Source organism: Triplophysa dalaica, chromosome 21, assembly GCF_015846415.1.
Source record: "Triplophysa dalaica isolate WHDGS20190420 chromosome 21, ASM1584641v1, whole genome shotgun sequence".
In the NCBI taxonomy this organism is placed as follows: domain Eukaryota; kingdom Metazoa; phylum Chordata; class Actinopteri; order Cypriniformes; family Nemacheilidae; genus Triplophysa; species Triplophysa dalaica.
In genome coordinates, this window is record NC_079562.1 from 8,311,833 (window position 1) to 8,328,010 (window position 16,178).

General features: G+C 37.8%; 1 protein-coding gene across 2 annotated transcripts in view; it reads left to right on the forward strand.

Moving 5' to 3' along the window:
* plekhg5a (pleckstrin homology domain containing, family G (with RhoGef domain) member 5a) overlaps positions 1–16,178 on the forward strand; it is a 76,194-nt gene that overhangs the window by 34,884 nt on the left and 25,132 nt on the right. Inside the window, exons 1-2 of one of the 2 annotated variants that reach the window (XM_056735226.1) lie at positions 8,463–8,732; positions 11,200–11,279. In XM_056735226.1, coding sequence (XP_056591204.1) covers positions 8,612–8,732; positions 11,200–11,279 — 201 coding nt within the window. In that variant the 5' untranslated portion in view covers positions 8,463–8,611. Of the gene's footprint in view, positions 1–8,462; positions 8,733–11,199; positions 11,280–16,178 lie in introns of those variants that run through there. The other variant, XM_056735227.1, reaches the window with a different exon arrangement.

A 16,178-nucleotide genomic window follows, 5' to 3' on the forward strand; every position in this document is an offset into this window, starting at 1 on the left:
GGCTTATTCATCTCAAGGTCCTTAAGGTCTGTAAGAAATGTGAACTCATTTGGCCACCGGGGGGCGAAGTAACGCTTTAGTAGTGCTTAAACATTTGTGTATCATGTGACACTTGACATATAACCAAACTATTTGTATTATATGATAGATCTCCTTATTCTAAACAACTTTGCCTCTAGAACAACTTCTGTCGATCAAATGGTTTGTGAGTTATCGCAGATATTGATAGAAACCTTTCTTCGCAAACTTGTCCCTGAGTTTTTGACCGATCAGACCCAAACCAATGTAGATGACTTGTGTGGAGTGTGAAGGTAAATAATTATCAAAAAAAGTTGAAATTTCCTTTCACGATCGCTTAGGGGCCCCAAAATAAAAAAATGGGCGGAGCCTATCACATTTAAATGGCCTCAAATCAACAACGGTTTAACATTTCAGCAAGGGGCTCAGGAAATATCTGGAGACCATCACTAGGATGTCACATAAAAAAGAACGTGGCGTTTGGACACTAGGTGGCGCTATAATAATAAAAATGGCAAAATGCACATGTCTTTTGGTGGCCTAGACAACTGTTCGTCACGTGACATTTGAGTAATACACAAACTATTGATATCAAACGATAGATCTCCTTATTCATAACAACTTTGCCTCTTGAACCATTGATGTCTATCAAATGGTTTGTGAGTTATTGGTGATGATTTAAAAAACTACTTTTTCAAACTTGTTCAAGGATTTTCAAGCAATTTCAAAATTTCCACCTCAGTTCATTTCTTTGGACTCTCTAGGTCAATAATCATCAAAATCATGTTGAGTTTTTTTTTGTTTTGTGACCATAACAGGGTCCTTTATTATATTAGCGTGAAACGAGTATGTTATATGTCGATACTCCTTAATAAATAATCCAACTGACTTGCCATGTAGTACTATTATACATATTATAACACTTAACAAGCATGCAAAATGTGATGCTCATAGGAAGAGACATTCATTTCGATGGCTTTCTTATAGAGTCACCAGATCACAATGCATGTAGCTTTGCTAAAGGAACGATAAATATGTGCAGGATAAAGGTGTGTAGTGTGCGTGTGTGTTTATGGATATCATTTCCCTCTGTATCATATGAGTTTGAATGCACTGTATAGTTCTGTGTGTCTTGTGTGATCGAGAGTGTGCATGTGTGTGTAATGAAATGTGTCTCACAGGAAGACAGTGTTAGAAATATAATGTATTACACATTAAACGTTGCTCCATATTTACACATCTATAAATATAGCACATGTCTGCTTGCTTTTAAGATGAGTGTTGATATATATATATAACACAGCTTTATTAGATAAAACCAGTTTAATTGCATGTAAACCCAAATTGCTACTCAGCCAGTCACATGGCAGCAGCTCAATAAATTTAGGCATTTAGACATGGTAAACATGACTTCCTGAAGTTCAAAGCAAACATCAAAATGGGGTATATTGTATTATGTGAGGTGTTTGTATAAAATTAAGCATAATTTAAATGCCATGGCATTCTAGAATATTATGAATGTGAATCAATGTATCTATTTAAGATGCTCCTGGCCTTAAGCCTTAAAAAAAATGTATACACGTCTATCATAATGTATGGCAGGTGCCATGCCACATCCATAGCAACTAAACAGGTTAACTTAGCAACCATTAAGCTAGACCTATATCTCTGGAACAGAACATCGTAGAGACATGAGAATTGGTTAATTTCACTCGTCCCTTATCTGTTTAAACCTGCATATGAGTGTAAGCATGCGTGGTCTGTATTAACCGTTGCTGACCATTTCTTTCATTTTTCTGGATATGGGTAAGTGTCATCCGTTGCGGATGTGTTATGGTGCGATTCCTGACCGTAGTCAGCGAAGGCAGTCGACCTTAGTCCCCTTAGACTGCTCGAACCCGATGATTACTGCTTGCAGTTATATTTCTTCTTCTTCTTCTTATTATTATTCTTCCCTAAAAGTGATCGTGCAGCCCAAACCGTAAAGCCGACAGAGCTGTGACTTGGTCAGATGGTAGTAGTCCTTGTCGCTACTCAGATACAGGGAGCCAGCCAAATCGGCCCATAGGTGGCGCTACAGCGATGAAAGGCGCGTTTGCGCACGTAACCCCTAAACCGTTTGTCGCACACCCAAGTGTTTTATATCAGTGTAATCATTGGCTCAAAACTTAAAAAACGTATATCTCCGATTTCATTTCCGGTATGCAAATTTTTTCGCTAATTTGCATTTTATGAAAAAAATTAAAAATGAACTAGTCCCTGGATTTTTGCCCGATCGGAACCAAACCAACGCTGATGAGTTCTGATGAGTGTGAATGTAAATAATTATCAAAAAAAAGTTGAATTTTCAATTCACGGCCGCTATGTGGCGCTAAAACGTCCAAACCGGAAGTAACATATTTAACTAAAATGGCCCTAACTCGTGAACTGTTTGAGATATGTTCATGGGGCTTGGAAAATATGTGTAGACTCTCAGTCCGGGGTCACAATAAAAAAACTGCGGCATTTGGCCACTAGGTGGCGCTATAATTTGAATGAGCTAGAAAATGGCTATAACTACGCAACCCTTTGCCCGATTGACTTGATATGTGGTATGGTGGGTCTTTGTCTCATGCTACATGAATATCTCAAAGGACATTGGCGTATCTCAAAAAACATGGCCGCCATTGGCCAATGAAGTTTGAGCGCTAATTACACCGAGTTAACTGAGGCCGATCAAAACGACACTCGCTGGGATTATTTGTCTCACAGTCCTTAAGGTCTGTAAGAAATATGAACTCATTTGGCCACCGGGGGGCGAAATAACGCTTTAGGAGTGCTTAAACCATTGTGTATCACGTGACATTTGACATATACCCAAACTAATGTTATCATATGATAGCTCTCCTTATTCTGAGCAACTTTGCCTCTTGAACCACTTCTGTCGATTAAACGATTTGTGAGTTATCGCAGATGATGTCTAAAACCTACTTTCGCGAACTAGTCGTTGGTTTTTCGACTTAACGGAACCAAAACAATGCAGATGACTTCTGTGGAGAGTGATTGTAAATAATTATCGAAAAAAAGTAGAAATTTCCTTTCACGGTCGCTTAGGCGCGCCAAAATAAAAAAATGGGCGGAGCCTATCACATTTAAATGGCCATAAATCCAGAACGGCTTAACATATCATCATGGGGCTCGGGAAATATGTGTTTACCATCACTCCGAGGTCACCTACAAGAGATCGTGGCGTTTGGACACTAGGTGGCACTATAACAGTAAAAATGGTCAAATTTAAGTGTATTTCTTTGCTTAAACAATTGTGTATCAAGTGACATTTTTTTCATTTACACAAACTAATGATATCATATGATAGTTCTCCTCATTCTGAACAACTTTGCCTCTTGATCCATTGATGTCAATCAAATGGTTCGCGAGTAATCGGTGATGATGAAAAAGATGTACTTTTGCATACTAATTTTAGGTCTTTCATGCAATTTCAAAATTTCCACCACAGTACAATTCTCTAGACTCTCTAGATAAATAATTATCAAAGACATGTTGAACTTTTTCATTTGTGTGACCATAACATGGGTCCTTTATTATATTAACCTCAAAAGTCTACCTGAAAGCTTGCTGCTCCTTAAGAAATAATCCAACTGCCTTGCCATTGAGTGCTATTATACATATTGTGACACAAAACAATCATGCAAAATGTGAAGGTCATCGGAAGAGGCATGCCTTCATAACAGTCAAAAAGGTGAAATATCATTCATTTCAATGGCTTTTTTACAGTCAACAGATCACAATGCATGTAGTTCAATGCACTGTCCACTGTAGCGCCTTATCGTGCACTGCAGTGTGTATTATATGTGCATACGTGTGCATGTATTTCATATTCTGTGTTTGTGTGTGTGTGTATTTATGGATATTATGTCTCTCTGTATAATAAGAGTGTGCATGTACTGTATAGTTCTGTGTGCCGTGTGTGATTGAGATTGTGCATGTGTGTGGAATGAAATGTGTCTGACAGGAAGACAGTGTTAGAAATAAAATGTATTACACATTAAACGTTTCTCCATATTTACACATCTATAAATATAGCAAATGTCTGGCTGCTTTTATGATGCTGTGTTGATATATATATATACAACACACCTTTATTAGATAAAACCAGTTTAATTGCATGTAAACCCAAATTGCTTCTCAGCCAATCACATGGCAGCAACTCAATGCATTTAGGCATTTAGACATGGTAAACATGACTTCCTGAAGTCCCAACCAAACATCAAAATGGGATATACTGTATTATGTGAGGTGTTTTTATAAAATTAAGCATAATTTAAATGCCACAGCATTCTAGAATATTATGAATGTGAATCAATGTATCTATTTAAGATGCTCCTGGCCTTAAGCCTTAAGCTTTTTTTATACACGTCTATCATAATGTGTGGCAGGTGCCATGCCACATCCATAGGAACTAAACAGGTTAACTTAGCAACCATTAAGCTAGACCTATATCTCTGGAACTGAACATCGTAGAGACATGAGAATTGGTTAATTTCACTCGTCCCTCAGGTATTATCGGTTTAAACCTGTTTTTGCATACGAGTGTAAGCATGCGTGGTCTGTATTAACCGTTGGTGACCACTTCTTTCATTTTTCTGGTTATAAGTAAGTGTCATCCGTTGCGGATGTGTTATGGTGCGATTCCTGACCGTAGTCAGCGAAGGCAGTCGACCTTAGTCCCCTTAGACTGCTCGAACCCGATGATTGCTGCTTGCAGCTATATTTCTTCTTCTTCTTCTTCTTATTATTATTCTTCCCTAAAAGTGATCGTGCAGCCCAAACCGTAAAGCCGACAGAGCTGTGACTTGGTCAGATGGTAGTAGTCCTTGTCGCTACTCAGATACAGGGAGCCAGCCAAATCGGCCCATAGGTGGCGCTACAGCGATGAAAGGCGCGTTTGCGCACGTAACCCCTAAACCGTTTGTCGCACACCCAAGTGTTTTATATCAGTGTAATCATTGGCTCAAAACTTAAAAAACGTATATCTCCGATTTCATTTCCGGTATGCAAATTTTTTCGCTAATTTGCATTTTATGAAAAAAATTAAAAATGAACTAGTCCCTGGATTTTTGCCCGATCGGAACCAAACCAATGCTGATGAGTTCTGATGAGTGTGAATGTAAATAATTATCAAAAAAAAGTTGAATTTTCAATTCACGGCCGCTATGTGGCGCTAAAACGTCCAAACCGGAAGTAACATATTTAACTAAAATGGCCCTAACTCGTGAACTGTTTGAGATATGTTCATGGGGCTTGGAAAATATGTGTAGACTCTCAGTCCGGGGTCACAATAAAAAAACTGCGGCATTTGGCCACTAGGTGGCGCTATAATTTGAATGAGCTAGAAAATGGCTATAACTACGCAACCCTTTGCCCGATTGACTTGATATGTGGTATGGTGGGTCTTTGTCTCATGCTACATGAATATCTCAAAGGACATTGGCGTATCTCAAAAAACATGGCCGCCATTGGCCAATGAAGTTTGAGCGCTAATTACACCGAGTTAACTGAGGCCGATCAAAACGACACTCGCTGGGATTATTTGTCTCACAGTCCTTAAGGTCTGTAAGAAATATGAACTCATTTGGCCACCGGGGGGCGAAATAACGCTTTAGGAGTGCTTAAACCATTGTGTATCACGTGACATTTGACATATACCCAAACTAATGTTATCATATGATAGCTCTCCTTATTCTGAGCAACTTTGCCTCTTGAACCACTTCTGTCGATTAAACGATTTGTGAGTTATCGCAGATGATGTCTAAAACCTACTTTCGCGAACTAGTCGTTGGTTTTTCGACTTAACGGAACCAAAACAATGCAGATGACTTCTGTGGAGAGTGATTGTAAATAATTATCGAAAAAAAGCAGAAATTTCCTTTCACGGTCCCTTAGGGGCGGCCAAATTTAAAAATGGGAGGAGCCTATCACATTTAAATGGCCATAAATCCAGAACGGTTTAACATATCATCATGGGGCTCGGGAAATATGTGTATACCATCACTCCAAGTTCACCTACAAAATAACGTGGCATTTGCACACTAGGTGGCGCTATAACAGTAAAAATGGTAAAATTGTTGCGTATTTCATTGCTTAAGCAGTTGTGTATCACGTGACATTTGTCATTTACACAAACTAATATAATCATATGATAGTTCTCCTCATTCAGAACAACTTTGCCTCTTGATCCATTGATGTCAATCAAACAGTTCGCAAGTTATTGGTGATGATGTTAAAGACGTACTTTTGCATACTAATTTTAGGTCTTTCAAGCAATTTCCAAATTTTCACCACAGTACAATTCTCTGGACTCTCTAGATAATTTATGATCAAGGACATGTTGAACTTTTTCATAAATGTGACCATAACAGAGTCCTTTATTATATTAACCTCAAAAGTCTACCTGAAAGCTTGCTGCTCCTTAATGAATAATCCAACTGACTTGCCATATAGTACTATTATACATATTATGACACAAAAAAAGCATGCAAAATGTGAAGGTCATCGGAAGAGGCATGCCTTCATAACAGACAAAAAAGTGAAATATAATTAATTTCAATGGCTTTTTTAGAGTCACCAGATCACAATGTGTGTATTTATGGATATTATGTCTCTCTGTATAATAAGAGTGTGCATGTACTGTATAGTTCTGTGTGTCATGTGTGATCGAGACTGTGCATGTGTGTGGAATGAAATGTGTCTCACAGGAAGACAGTGTTAGAAATAAAATGTATTACACATTAAACGTTGCTCCATAATTACACATCTATAAATACAGCACATGTCTGGCTGCTTTTATGATGCTGTGTTGATATATATATATATATATACAACACACCTTTATTAGGTACACCAGTTTAATTGCATGTAAACCCAAATTGCTACTAAGCCAGTCACATGGCAGCAACTCAATGCATTTAGACATGGTAAACATGACTTCCTGAAGTTCAAACCTTACATCAAAATGGGATATACTGTATAATGTGTGTACAAAATAAACACAATTTAAATGGCACGGCATTCTAGACTATTATGAATGGGAATCAATGTATCTATTTAAGATGCTCCTGGCCATAAGCCTTAAGCTTTTTTTATACACGTCTATCATAATGTATGGCAGGTGCCATGCCACATCCATAGCAACTAAACATGTTAACTTAGCAACCATTAAGCTAGACCTATATCTCTGGAACTGAACATCGTAGAGACATGAGAATTGGTTAATTTCACTCGCCCCTCAGGTATTATCGGTTTACACCTGTTTTTGCATATGAGTGTAAGCATGCGTGGTCTGTATTAACCGTTGATGACCATTTCTTTCATTTTTCTGGTTATGGGTAAGTGTCATCCCTTGCGGATGTGTTATGGTCCGATTCCTGACCGTAGTCAGCGAAGGCAGTCGACCTTAGTCCCCTTAGACTGCTCGAACCCGATGATTGCTGCTTGCAGCTATATTTAATTTTAAAATCGTATATTATTTTATTATAAACGTATATAGATATTCAATGTGATAAATGAACACAATAACACATTAAGTACGCTATACGAAGAGTAAGGGAAGCGAGACAATCCCTTATTTAATTTTCACTTTGAACTATGAACACACAGTTTATCACAGTAGATGAAGCAATTCGTAAATACATAAGATGTGTTTGTACACAGTCTTACAGAGAGAAATGTTTAGGTGAAGGAGATCAAAAGAGCTTTGTTCTTTGTACATGTCCCAGCAAAAGATGAAGCTGACAGAGTCTGAGAATTTGGCATATTGGCTTGACTGCCACTGGAAGGCTGCTCATTAAAACTAACCCCTGCACGTCACACAAGTCCAAATCACTACCATATGGCTGGAAAAGGTTGGATCGCAACAGCTTAGACTCTCCCATTCTACTCTCTAATTTGTCAGAGCAAAATTAGAAATTTTTGGGGGCTGGAGGCCACTTGCGAACTGTTATAGCTCTTCCCTTAATCTTTATCTGAACTCTTTCTCACTTTCTGCATAAAAGCAGGAAATGTACGTTTTTCCGACTTCTGTTACCGTTGTTTGTCCGTCCCTGAATAGGGCTTTAGTGTCTGTTTAGTGTTTATTGCTCTATAAGATACAGTAGCATTGAGATGTACAGAGTTTGTGGGATGGAGGTAGGCGGACATCTGAAAAGGGAGCTTTGTGTCTCTTTCCATTCTGAAAAGTCACAGGTCCGAGTCTCCCTCTCATCCCAGCATGCACTTCACATGTGCATGAATGCATTGCTTGTCTGTCGTGCTGTGTGGGTCAAGCCCCCTCCTTTCTCCCCTTCGCATACTGGCTCAGAAAGTCCAAAGCTCTCTGTCTGGAAACTTTAGTGAAGCCAGTATTCTGGGAACCGTTCTCCACGAGAGAACTCACTCAAGTTTTGATACATGCTAAAGCATTGAAAACGTGAAGAGAAGTAATGGTTTTAATGGTTTGTTTCATGTCGGGAAGAACCTCATCTCGCTGTCTTGTGTTGTGAAGGGAGATGTAAACACACCGTTAAAATTAACGGATGCGTACGGATTGTAAGTCACAATGTTCTATTGGCGAAGACATGGATCTTATGAACTGGAAACTGTGCCATGTGCACAGAGTGAGCTGGGGGTGGAGAAGTACACCTGGACCTCCCTCATGGACATTACCCAGAAGTCCTGTGGTAAGAGATTTTAACTGACACTGGTTAATGGTGTGATTTACTGTGTGCTTTATCAAAGTCTCTCTCCCCCAAGGTGAAAGCGGACATGCTTTAAAAGTTGTTGGTGAGGTTACTGAAGTTCTATAGAATTCCAAATTAAATGCAGGGATCATTGTGGCGTATTTTCATGTTTCTTTTGCAGCAAATTAAAATTTGATTGAATCAATGATTGATACAAAATCAAATCGCGGTGTTGCAAAGGTATAGGGTTTAGACCTGACCCTTTTAAACAAAAGGGCTGATTTTTTGGCTTTGTGTGGAGAACCACAAGTTCAGAGAACACCGCGACACCAAAGTGGAGAGGCACAGAGAGAGTTTTGGCCTGTCCGTATTATTCTTTGATCTGTGAATTAAATTTTTTGGGTGAACTGTTCCTATAAAGGTTCAGTGTATGAAATTTAGCAGCATCTAGCTGTGAGGTTGCGAATTGCAACCAACGGCTCACTCCCCTCTCCCTTTCAAAGCATTATGGTGGCTATTACAAGGCTAAGATGTTGTCACGTTTTCGTTTCTTTGAAGATAACGTATTTACGAAACATTTTCCTTTTTCACTTTGATTCTCTTATCCATTTTCACTTATTTCTATTCACACACAAAAGTACCCTCAGCTACCAAGATAATCTCGATAAAACTGAGAGGTTTAGCCATATCAAAGAACTATCTGTTACCAGACATGCAGCTGGTAATGTTTTGACATTCTCAGACCTTGCAAATCACGTATCGGCATCCACGGTATTAGCTCGGTGTTCTTTCAGTGCAGTCAAAGGAAACGAGTATTATATCAAATATGTCCACGCTAGCCAATAAAACAGTGGATGTGCTAAATATTCGGCTTCTCAGGAACTTCTGTAAACGACTGGATAAACAGAGGGGCATGAAAAACAGACCCTGGCATTCTACACATTCCTTCATAGAGGATTTCTTTGGTGGTACCCTGTGCCTCTCTGACTAAAGAAGGAGAAATGGAATAGTTTTTATTGTGAGATGGAGGCGAGTATGGAGATGGGATGTCTGCAGTGTTGAGAACAATTTCTATAATCTGTTTTGGGCTGTGCTGTTTTGTTAACAAAGGAGTAAAGAAAAGTAGGATGTTACCACCTTTTATTATTTTGGATGTCATAGTACTCCAAAGTATATCACAAAATACTAGGCAAACAATTTGAAACATCAATATGATCATCATCATATTTTTCTTTCAGCTCCATTTTATATGGACCAAGATTTTTTCCAGTAGTTAGCTTGGAAGCGTGTTTCCAGCCAGTTATAGAAAGCCAAATGTTTGCTCTGTTGAAAATAAATAAATAAATGTACACGCTGTATAGCAAATCGATAGTATTGCTATCAAATATCATTCACAATGGTTTACTATTAAGTAACTTTTTGTAATTCGTTATATTCTTAATATTTTTAACTGCATTCGTTAAATGTTTGAAAATAGCAATGGATTCAGTTTTCCCACTTTTACTATGACAGCGTTGCTAAACAAAAATAGTTATTCACATGCACTTTTCTTATAAAACCTATGAGCTTCTAGGTAAGAGGAATTTCACTGTCCTTACTGAAAGGAAAATCATCCAGCCTTCCAGCAAACTTGTAATGTCTGGAAATCTCAGATTTCCGCCAACTTTTTCCGTCTCTGTCTTTTCTTTTTCCTTTGAATTTCATTTAAGTCTTTCCCTTTCATAGCATTTGATACAAGTACAGTGATCAACCGTTTCCTCATCTGTCATCTGGTACCCTGGTAGGTAGTGGAGAACAGGGATAACTTTGTTGTGCTTCGCCTATTTATTCATGCTTAGAACATATTTAGAAAAAATGATGACGCTAAAACAAAAAATTGCCATTCTAATGGATATGTAGACGTGTAAGAATTAAGTCACATCCAATATTCTAAATAATGCATCAGTTGTATTGTGATTTATTTATTGACATTTTTTTAAAGTGTTGAAATAATCCCGGCTCACCTCTGCTTGTCTTCTGCTTTCTCTCGTGACGATACTGTGACTGAAGAGAGAGAGATGCCATTGCAAATATAATTTGAAAGGTTGATGGGCTTGATTTGTAGATGTTTACCATAGATGTTTATTTTGTTTGTCTCGGTCATCTGTTTTCTCACTCACCGTTCCTTTCTCCTGTTCGTTTTGTTTCTCGGATTTTGATTGAGTCTCTGTCTCACTTTCTTTCTCCCACAGCTGCCTCTTTTCTTGTCCTCCCTGTATTCCTGTTATGTCTGTTGGCTCATGCCCAAGGACAAATCCCCCACAGGCTTATTGTGTTTGCAAGAGTCCCTTCATACTGTATAGTGCCCCTTGTAAAAAATGTCTTGATGATACATTTCTTCATTCATTCATTTTCTTCCAGTACTTCTGATTATTTGATACTTCCAGCATATGGTTGACCTTTAACCTCTGTTTGTGTTTTGTTTCAGGTGAGAAGCCTGCACAGGAGGAGAAAACTGGGATCTTGTGTCAACATCCCAATTGCCCGGAACGCCGGCTCGCTTCCAAGGTGAGCCGTTAAAAAGTCTCACATGGTGTGGGGAAACCCTTCAGGGGTGACACAAACCGGTACTCTTAGTAAATAATCTCATCTTGGTGTTTCACTGTTATATGTAAAAATGTCAAGTATGCCTGTTGCATTCATCACATGGAATATTCCAACACAATAATCATTTGTCAATGTGTGTGCTTGGGGAATGGACAGGAAAAACAAAATGTTGTTTGTCTTTGAGCTGTTGAATATGCTGGAACGAAAGGACGGATGTGGTGTCATAGTCACCATTCCGACAGTTTTCTCTCGGGAATCTGGGGACATGGTTATGGAAACAAAAAAAGCTCCAAAGAACTATACAGTATGAACCTATGAACTGTATTTCTTACCCACACATCCCTTTTTCTCCATCTGTCTTTCTGTCTGTCTGTAAAATATAATACGTACTGCTTAGCGTGATGCTTTTTTGATTATTTTTTATTATCATGGGTCCATTGCCAAAGTGGTTTGACATAAAAGCTAGTATATTCCTGCCAGTATCCCTCTTTTTTTTCAACACCAGGCTCTTCCCTTTTTCCCTCACTCACTGGCAAACATGATGCCTATTCATGAGCAACACTTTCCAGCTTCACTTATTTTAACAGGTGGTCCATTTCCATCCTTCATTACAATGCCACCACATTACTATAAAAAACAAATACCATGTTATAAATCAGGTACAGAAAGTGCTCAGGTTAAAAAAGTTGATGGTTTATGTGGCATCAAATTATCAAAAATATTTTAAATAAAAAAATTGAGGTTTTTTTTGCCTCACACAATTGCCAGTACGGTGTATCACATCCCACTTCAGGCAGTGGGTAGAGATATACTCTTAATAATAATAATAATAAAAGATCCAGATAAAGTTTGTTTTTATCTGCCATGTGGGATTCATTATATGACATCACTGTGATGGTTGATTGTCTTTTAGCGTCCTACGTTTCTATTGAGCACAACTTTACCAGTGTCCTCTGAGCTTTTAAAAAGTTCTCTGGATAAACACTTCTGTTTCTGTTCCTCTGTGATCGAAGCCAGACTTAACTTAATGTACCCGGTGTTTTCATGTCAAACAGGCACGCACTTATGTATATCGTTACCCATAAAATATGGAAAGAATAGCTATGGGAAATATATTTATTTGAAAATGTTTCAGCTGAAAAATAAATATTTTAAAGTATAATTTTGTGTGTTTATGTTTTGAGGTCTTTGTGGTTCTTGCACTTTAGGGCTGTGTTTTGGTTAGATTTCTTCTTCCTGTGCCCGGCAAGGGGTCGGGGGTAGACAAAACACACTGATATCAAGATGAGGATAGTTTGTGTTCAACATTTTGTTTACTGCTTTTGGAAAACTTGATTCTGATTGGTCAGTTACTGCGTTCTGTGGTCAAACTTTTATTTAATGACGCTAACTGTATGTTTGGATGTTATCCCTGGAAGCCAAAATTCTGTGCAATGGTTTCACGTCACATTTTGACATAAAAAATAATTTGAACACAATAAAAGATATTTCATATCCAGTTTTCGGGAACTAGTCATATACTGAGTGGGATAATTTACAGTCAGATGGTCATTATCACAAAATAAACACTTTCAGAGTGTAAAAGTTTGCGATAATGCTTGGGTGACTGTACATTATGTACGTTCATCCTGCAAGCTTACAGGTTTGGTTTCAGTGTTTACATTTGTAAATCGGTATGTTAATTTATTTATACAAAAAAAATTACATTAAGTACAGAATAATTCTACCTGACAACAACTGTAATATTTGAATACTGAGTAAGTGCGTTGGTCTATGTATATGTGTGTATATATAAATGCTCAATTTATGTGTGGTTCGTGTGTATGTGCATGCATGTGCATGCTTATGTTCCTGTGGACGTGTAAATGTGTTACAATTTTTTTTTAAATAAACCGTGTATATCACTCCCACATTTGCAGACTAAACACTGACTGTACTATAATAAACACAGACATTAATAGTTGACAATAATTTTGTTTAAAAGATTAATACGCTGCTTACAAAGACATTACTCACTAAGCTGGAGTCCTATAGTAGGGAAGTATTATAGTTTGGCAGAAAACGTAATATCGGCGGACGTTTTTTCCTTTTTTTTAATGAAAACACCAAAGTGTGAGATCTTTGCCAATACCTTGTCTTCAAAGGCTTGAGTTTGTTTAGAAAAGACGATTCATTCAGGCATCATAGTTAATTACCATTAACATGCTGTTTTACTCTTAAGCAAAGCACAGAAATACTTATTCCTGTTTGTCGCATTGGGTAGAAAATGCAAAAATCAGGTTTGCGTACCATCAGAACAGATGTAAATATGATTGAGAGGATTATTTCAGCATCGGTTTATAATGTAAGGCACAGTTATCCTCCTGTATAGTGTGAGGACAATCTGGTCTAATCTCAAGAGACACACATGACACTCAGAGTGTTGTCTGAAATATTTCAAGGCCAAAAGAATTGAAAAAATATTTGTAAGAAAAAAATATGTTAAGTAAGTTATCCCCATGAAATGCTTTACAGAGCAGACGTCATTACCTCAGCCTGCCACCAGATGGGGCAACAATCGTCAGAGACCTTAGATTTCTATTTTCTGGGAAAGTTGTATTTTTTCTAAATAAAGCCTAACACCATATTGGATTTAGATACTTAATTTAAATTAAGTATATAAATATTGCTGCTGGAATGAGAACGTTGCAGTTTCAAGCTACAAGCCGTTTGATAGGCCTCGGAGGTCATTTTCATCATTTTCTGATTTTTTCTTCACTTGTATTTGTTAATTTTTCCTTTTTTCTTCCTGCAATGCATTTGTGGCTGACAAACACTTGTGACATTCTGTGCAAGTTATGATTAGTTGAACAAGTGTTGTGATATCAATAAAAGCTGGCATTTTTTCCTGTGACAAGCAGCTTCCGCTTATAGTCATGATGGCATTTATAATGATAACGTACTTAACACATATTTCGGATTAAACGCTGCAATGTGAAGAGACCAGCCCATATCACTCTTTTATTTTCCTGATGTAAGAAACGTCAACACGAAGATCTCTAATTCTCTCTTTTTGCTCCCTCTTGCCAAATAGCATCCCGTTCTGCCAAATACAGCTCTCTGCTCTCATTCACTCCTTTAAAGGATACCTGTGATGTCACCAGGCAGGAATTAAGACTCTGCAGATGAACAAATCGTTCACAATGCATGACCCCCGGGGTGTAATATTACAATTAATTTCTGCTCTGCATCAGCCATCCGAACCTTCCTTTGCCTGAAGCATGCACACGTGTAATAACAGGCTAAAAGTAACAACAAATGTGCAGAGGTTGTCATTCATTTCCTTTCGAATAGTACAGAATATGATACTATTTATGATTACAGTTATCTCCAACAGAACTGTAATGCAGTTCTTTGTTTTCTTTAATAAATATTGGTTTCTATGGTGGTTTGTAAAAATATTGTCAATGTGACTATTAGCAGATGGCAATATTATATTTGTGCTTATTCGAAATCTGAAGTGTGTCATTTTTGCGCCACTATAGCATCACTAAACAGATATGCAGAAAGATTAAACAGATTTCATCAGACAGTCATGTCCATACAAACAGTTCTGTCTCAAACTCGCACTATTGGTTAAGACAATTCTGCTTTGTCGGGCCAAACAAATGTAACAATTGTGCCACAGAATCACAGTGTTTACACTGTTTAGTGAAATAAACCTACAAATGACGTACTTGCAGTTGTCTCTGTATTTAAAACCGGGACAGATTTCAGCTTTAATCCAGGACATTTTTCAAATGTTGAATTGCTTTCCGTCTTACTGTAGGGCAAACGGTGAGCTCACACGTGTTCATATACGATAAGACCGCGAGACACCCTTAGAAGTTGTTGTGGATTTAACATTGTGTAAAAACAGGAAGTAGATACAAGAGAGTCGCCTGACCGTTGGAAACATCCTTCACGATGACACTCCTGTCTCCTCATTTTCTCAGACATTGCCCTCCCTGGGGCATGTTTTACCTGACCGGTCACATCCTTTGCTTTTTTTATAGGTTTGTTTTTCGTTTAAGTGACCTTTGAGTTTGCCCATGGTTATATCATTTTGAACAATATATTAAGCTATGATATTATTAGGTTCTACATCATCCTGTTTCATAAAAGACAGGCAAGGACACAGAGGAAGGATGGAGAGAGTGAAAGAAAGAAGGTTCTGATACAGTAATGCTCTGGATTTGATAAAGATAAGTGCTGCCTCAGGCTTCAAAGGCTTTGTTTTTATGTAGGATATCCTTACTCAGCATGTCCCCTGCGGTGATGCATTCTGGGAACTGTCTGTATCAGACGATGGTAGGAGAGAATTACTGTAGAGTTAGGTAAACTTAAAAATGAGTCACACAACAGCACTGTCTGTGGTTACGACACACCCAACAGATTTAAAGTATATAGTTCACCCAAAAATGAAAACTCTTTCATCATATACTCAGCCTCTTGTCATTTCAAACTGATATGACTTCCCTTCTTCAGCAGAACACAAAAGAAGATATTTTAAAGAATGTTGTTAACTAGCACATATTCACTTGCATTGGTTTGTGTCTATTCAATACAAGTAAATGGGTGCCTGTGCTGTTCGGTTAAAATGTCTTGAATGACAGAAGGGTGAGTAAATTCATTTTTTCCATCGATTTAACATGAAGCGCTGGTCTTTTAATATAATTGATATCATGCATGTTGTTTGTTTTATATTACTGGTACACTTAAAGGGAAAGTTCACCCAAAGATAAAAATTTGGTAAAATTTTTGTTCAAAATCTGAATTTGACTCTTTCTTTCTGTGGAACACAATAGAAGATATTTTGAGAAATGTCTCAGTGGTTTTGTG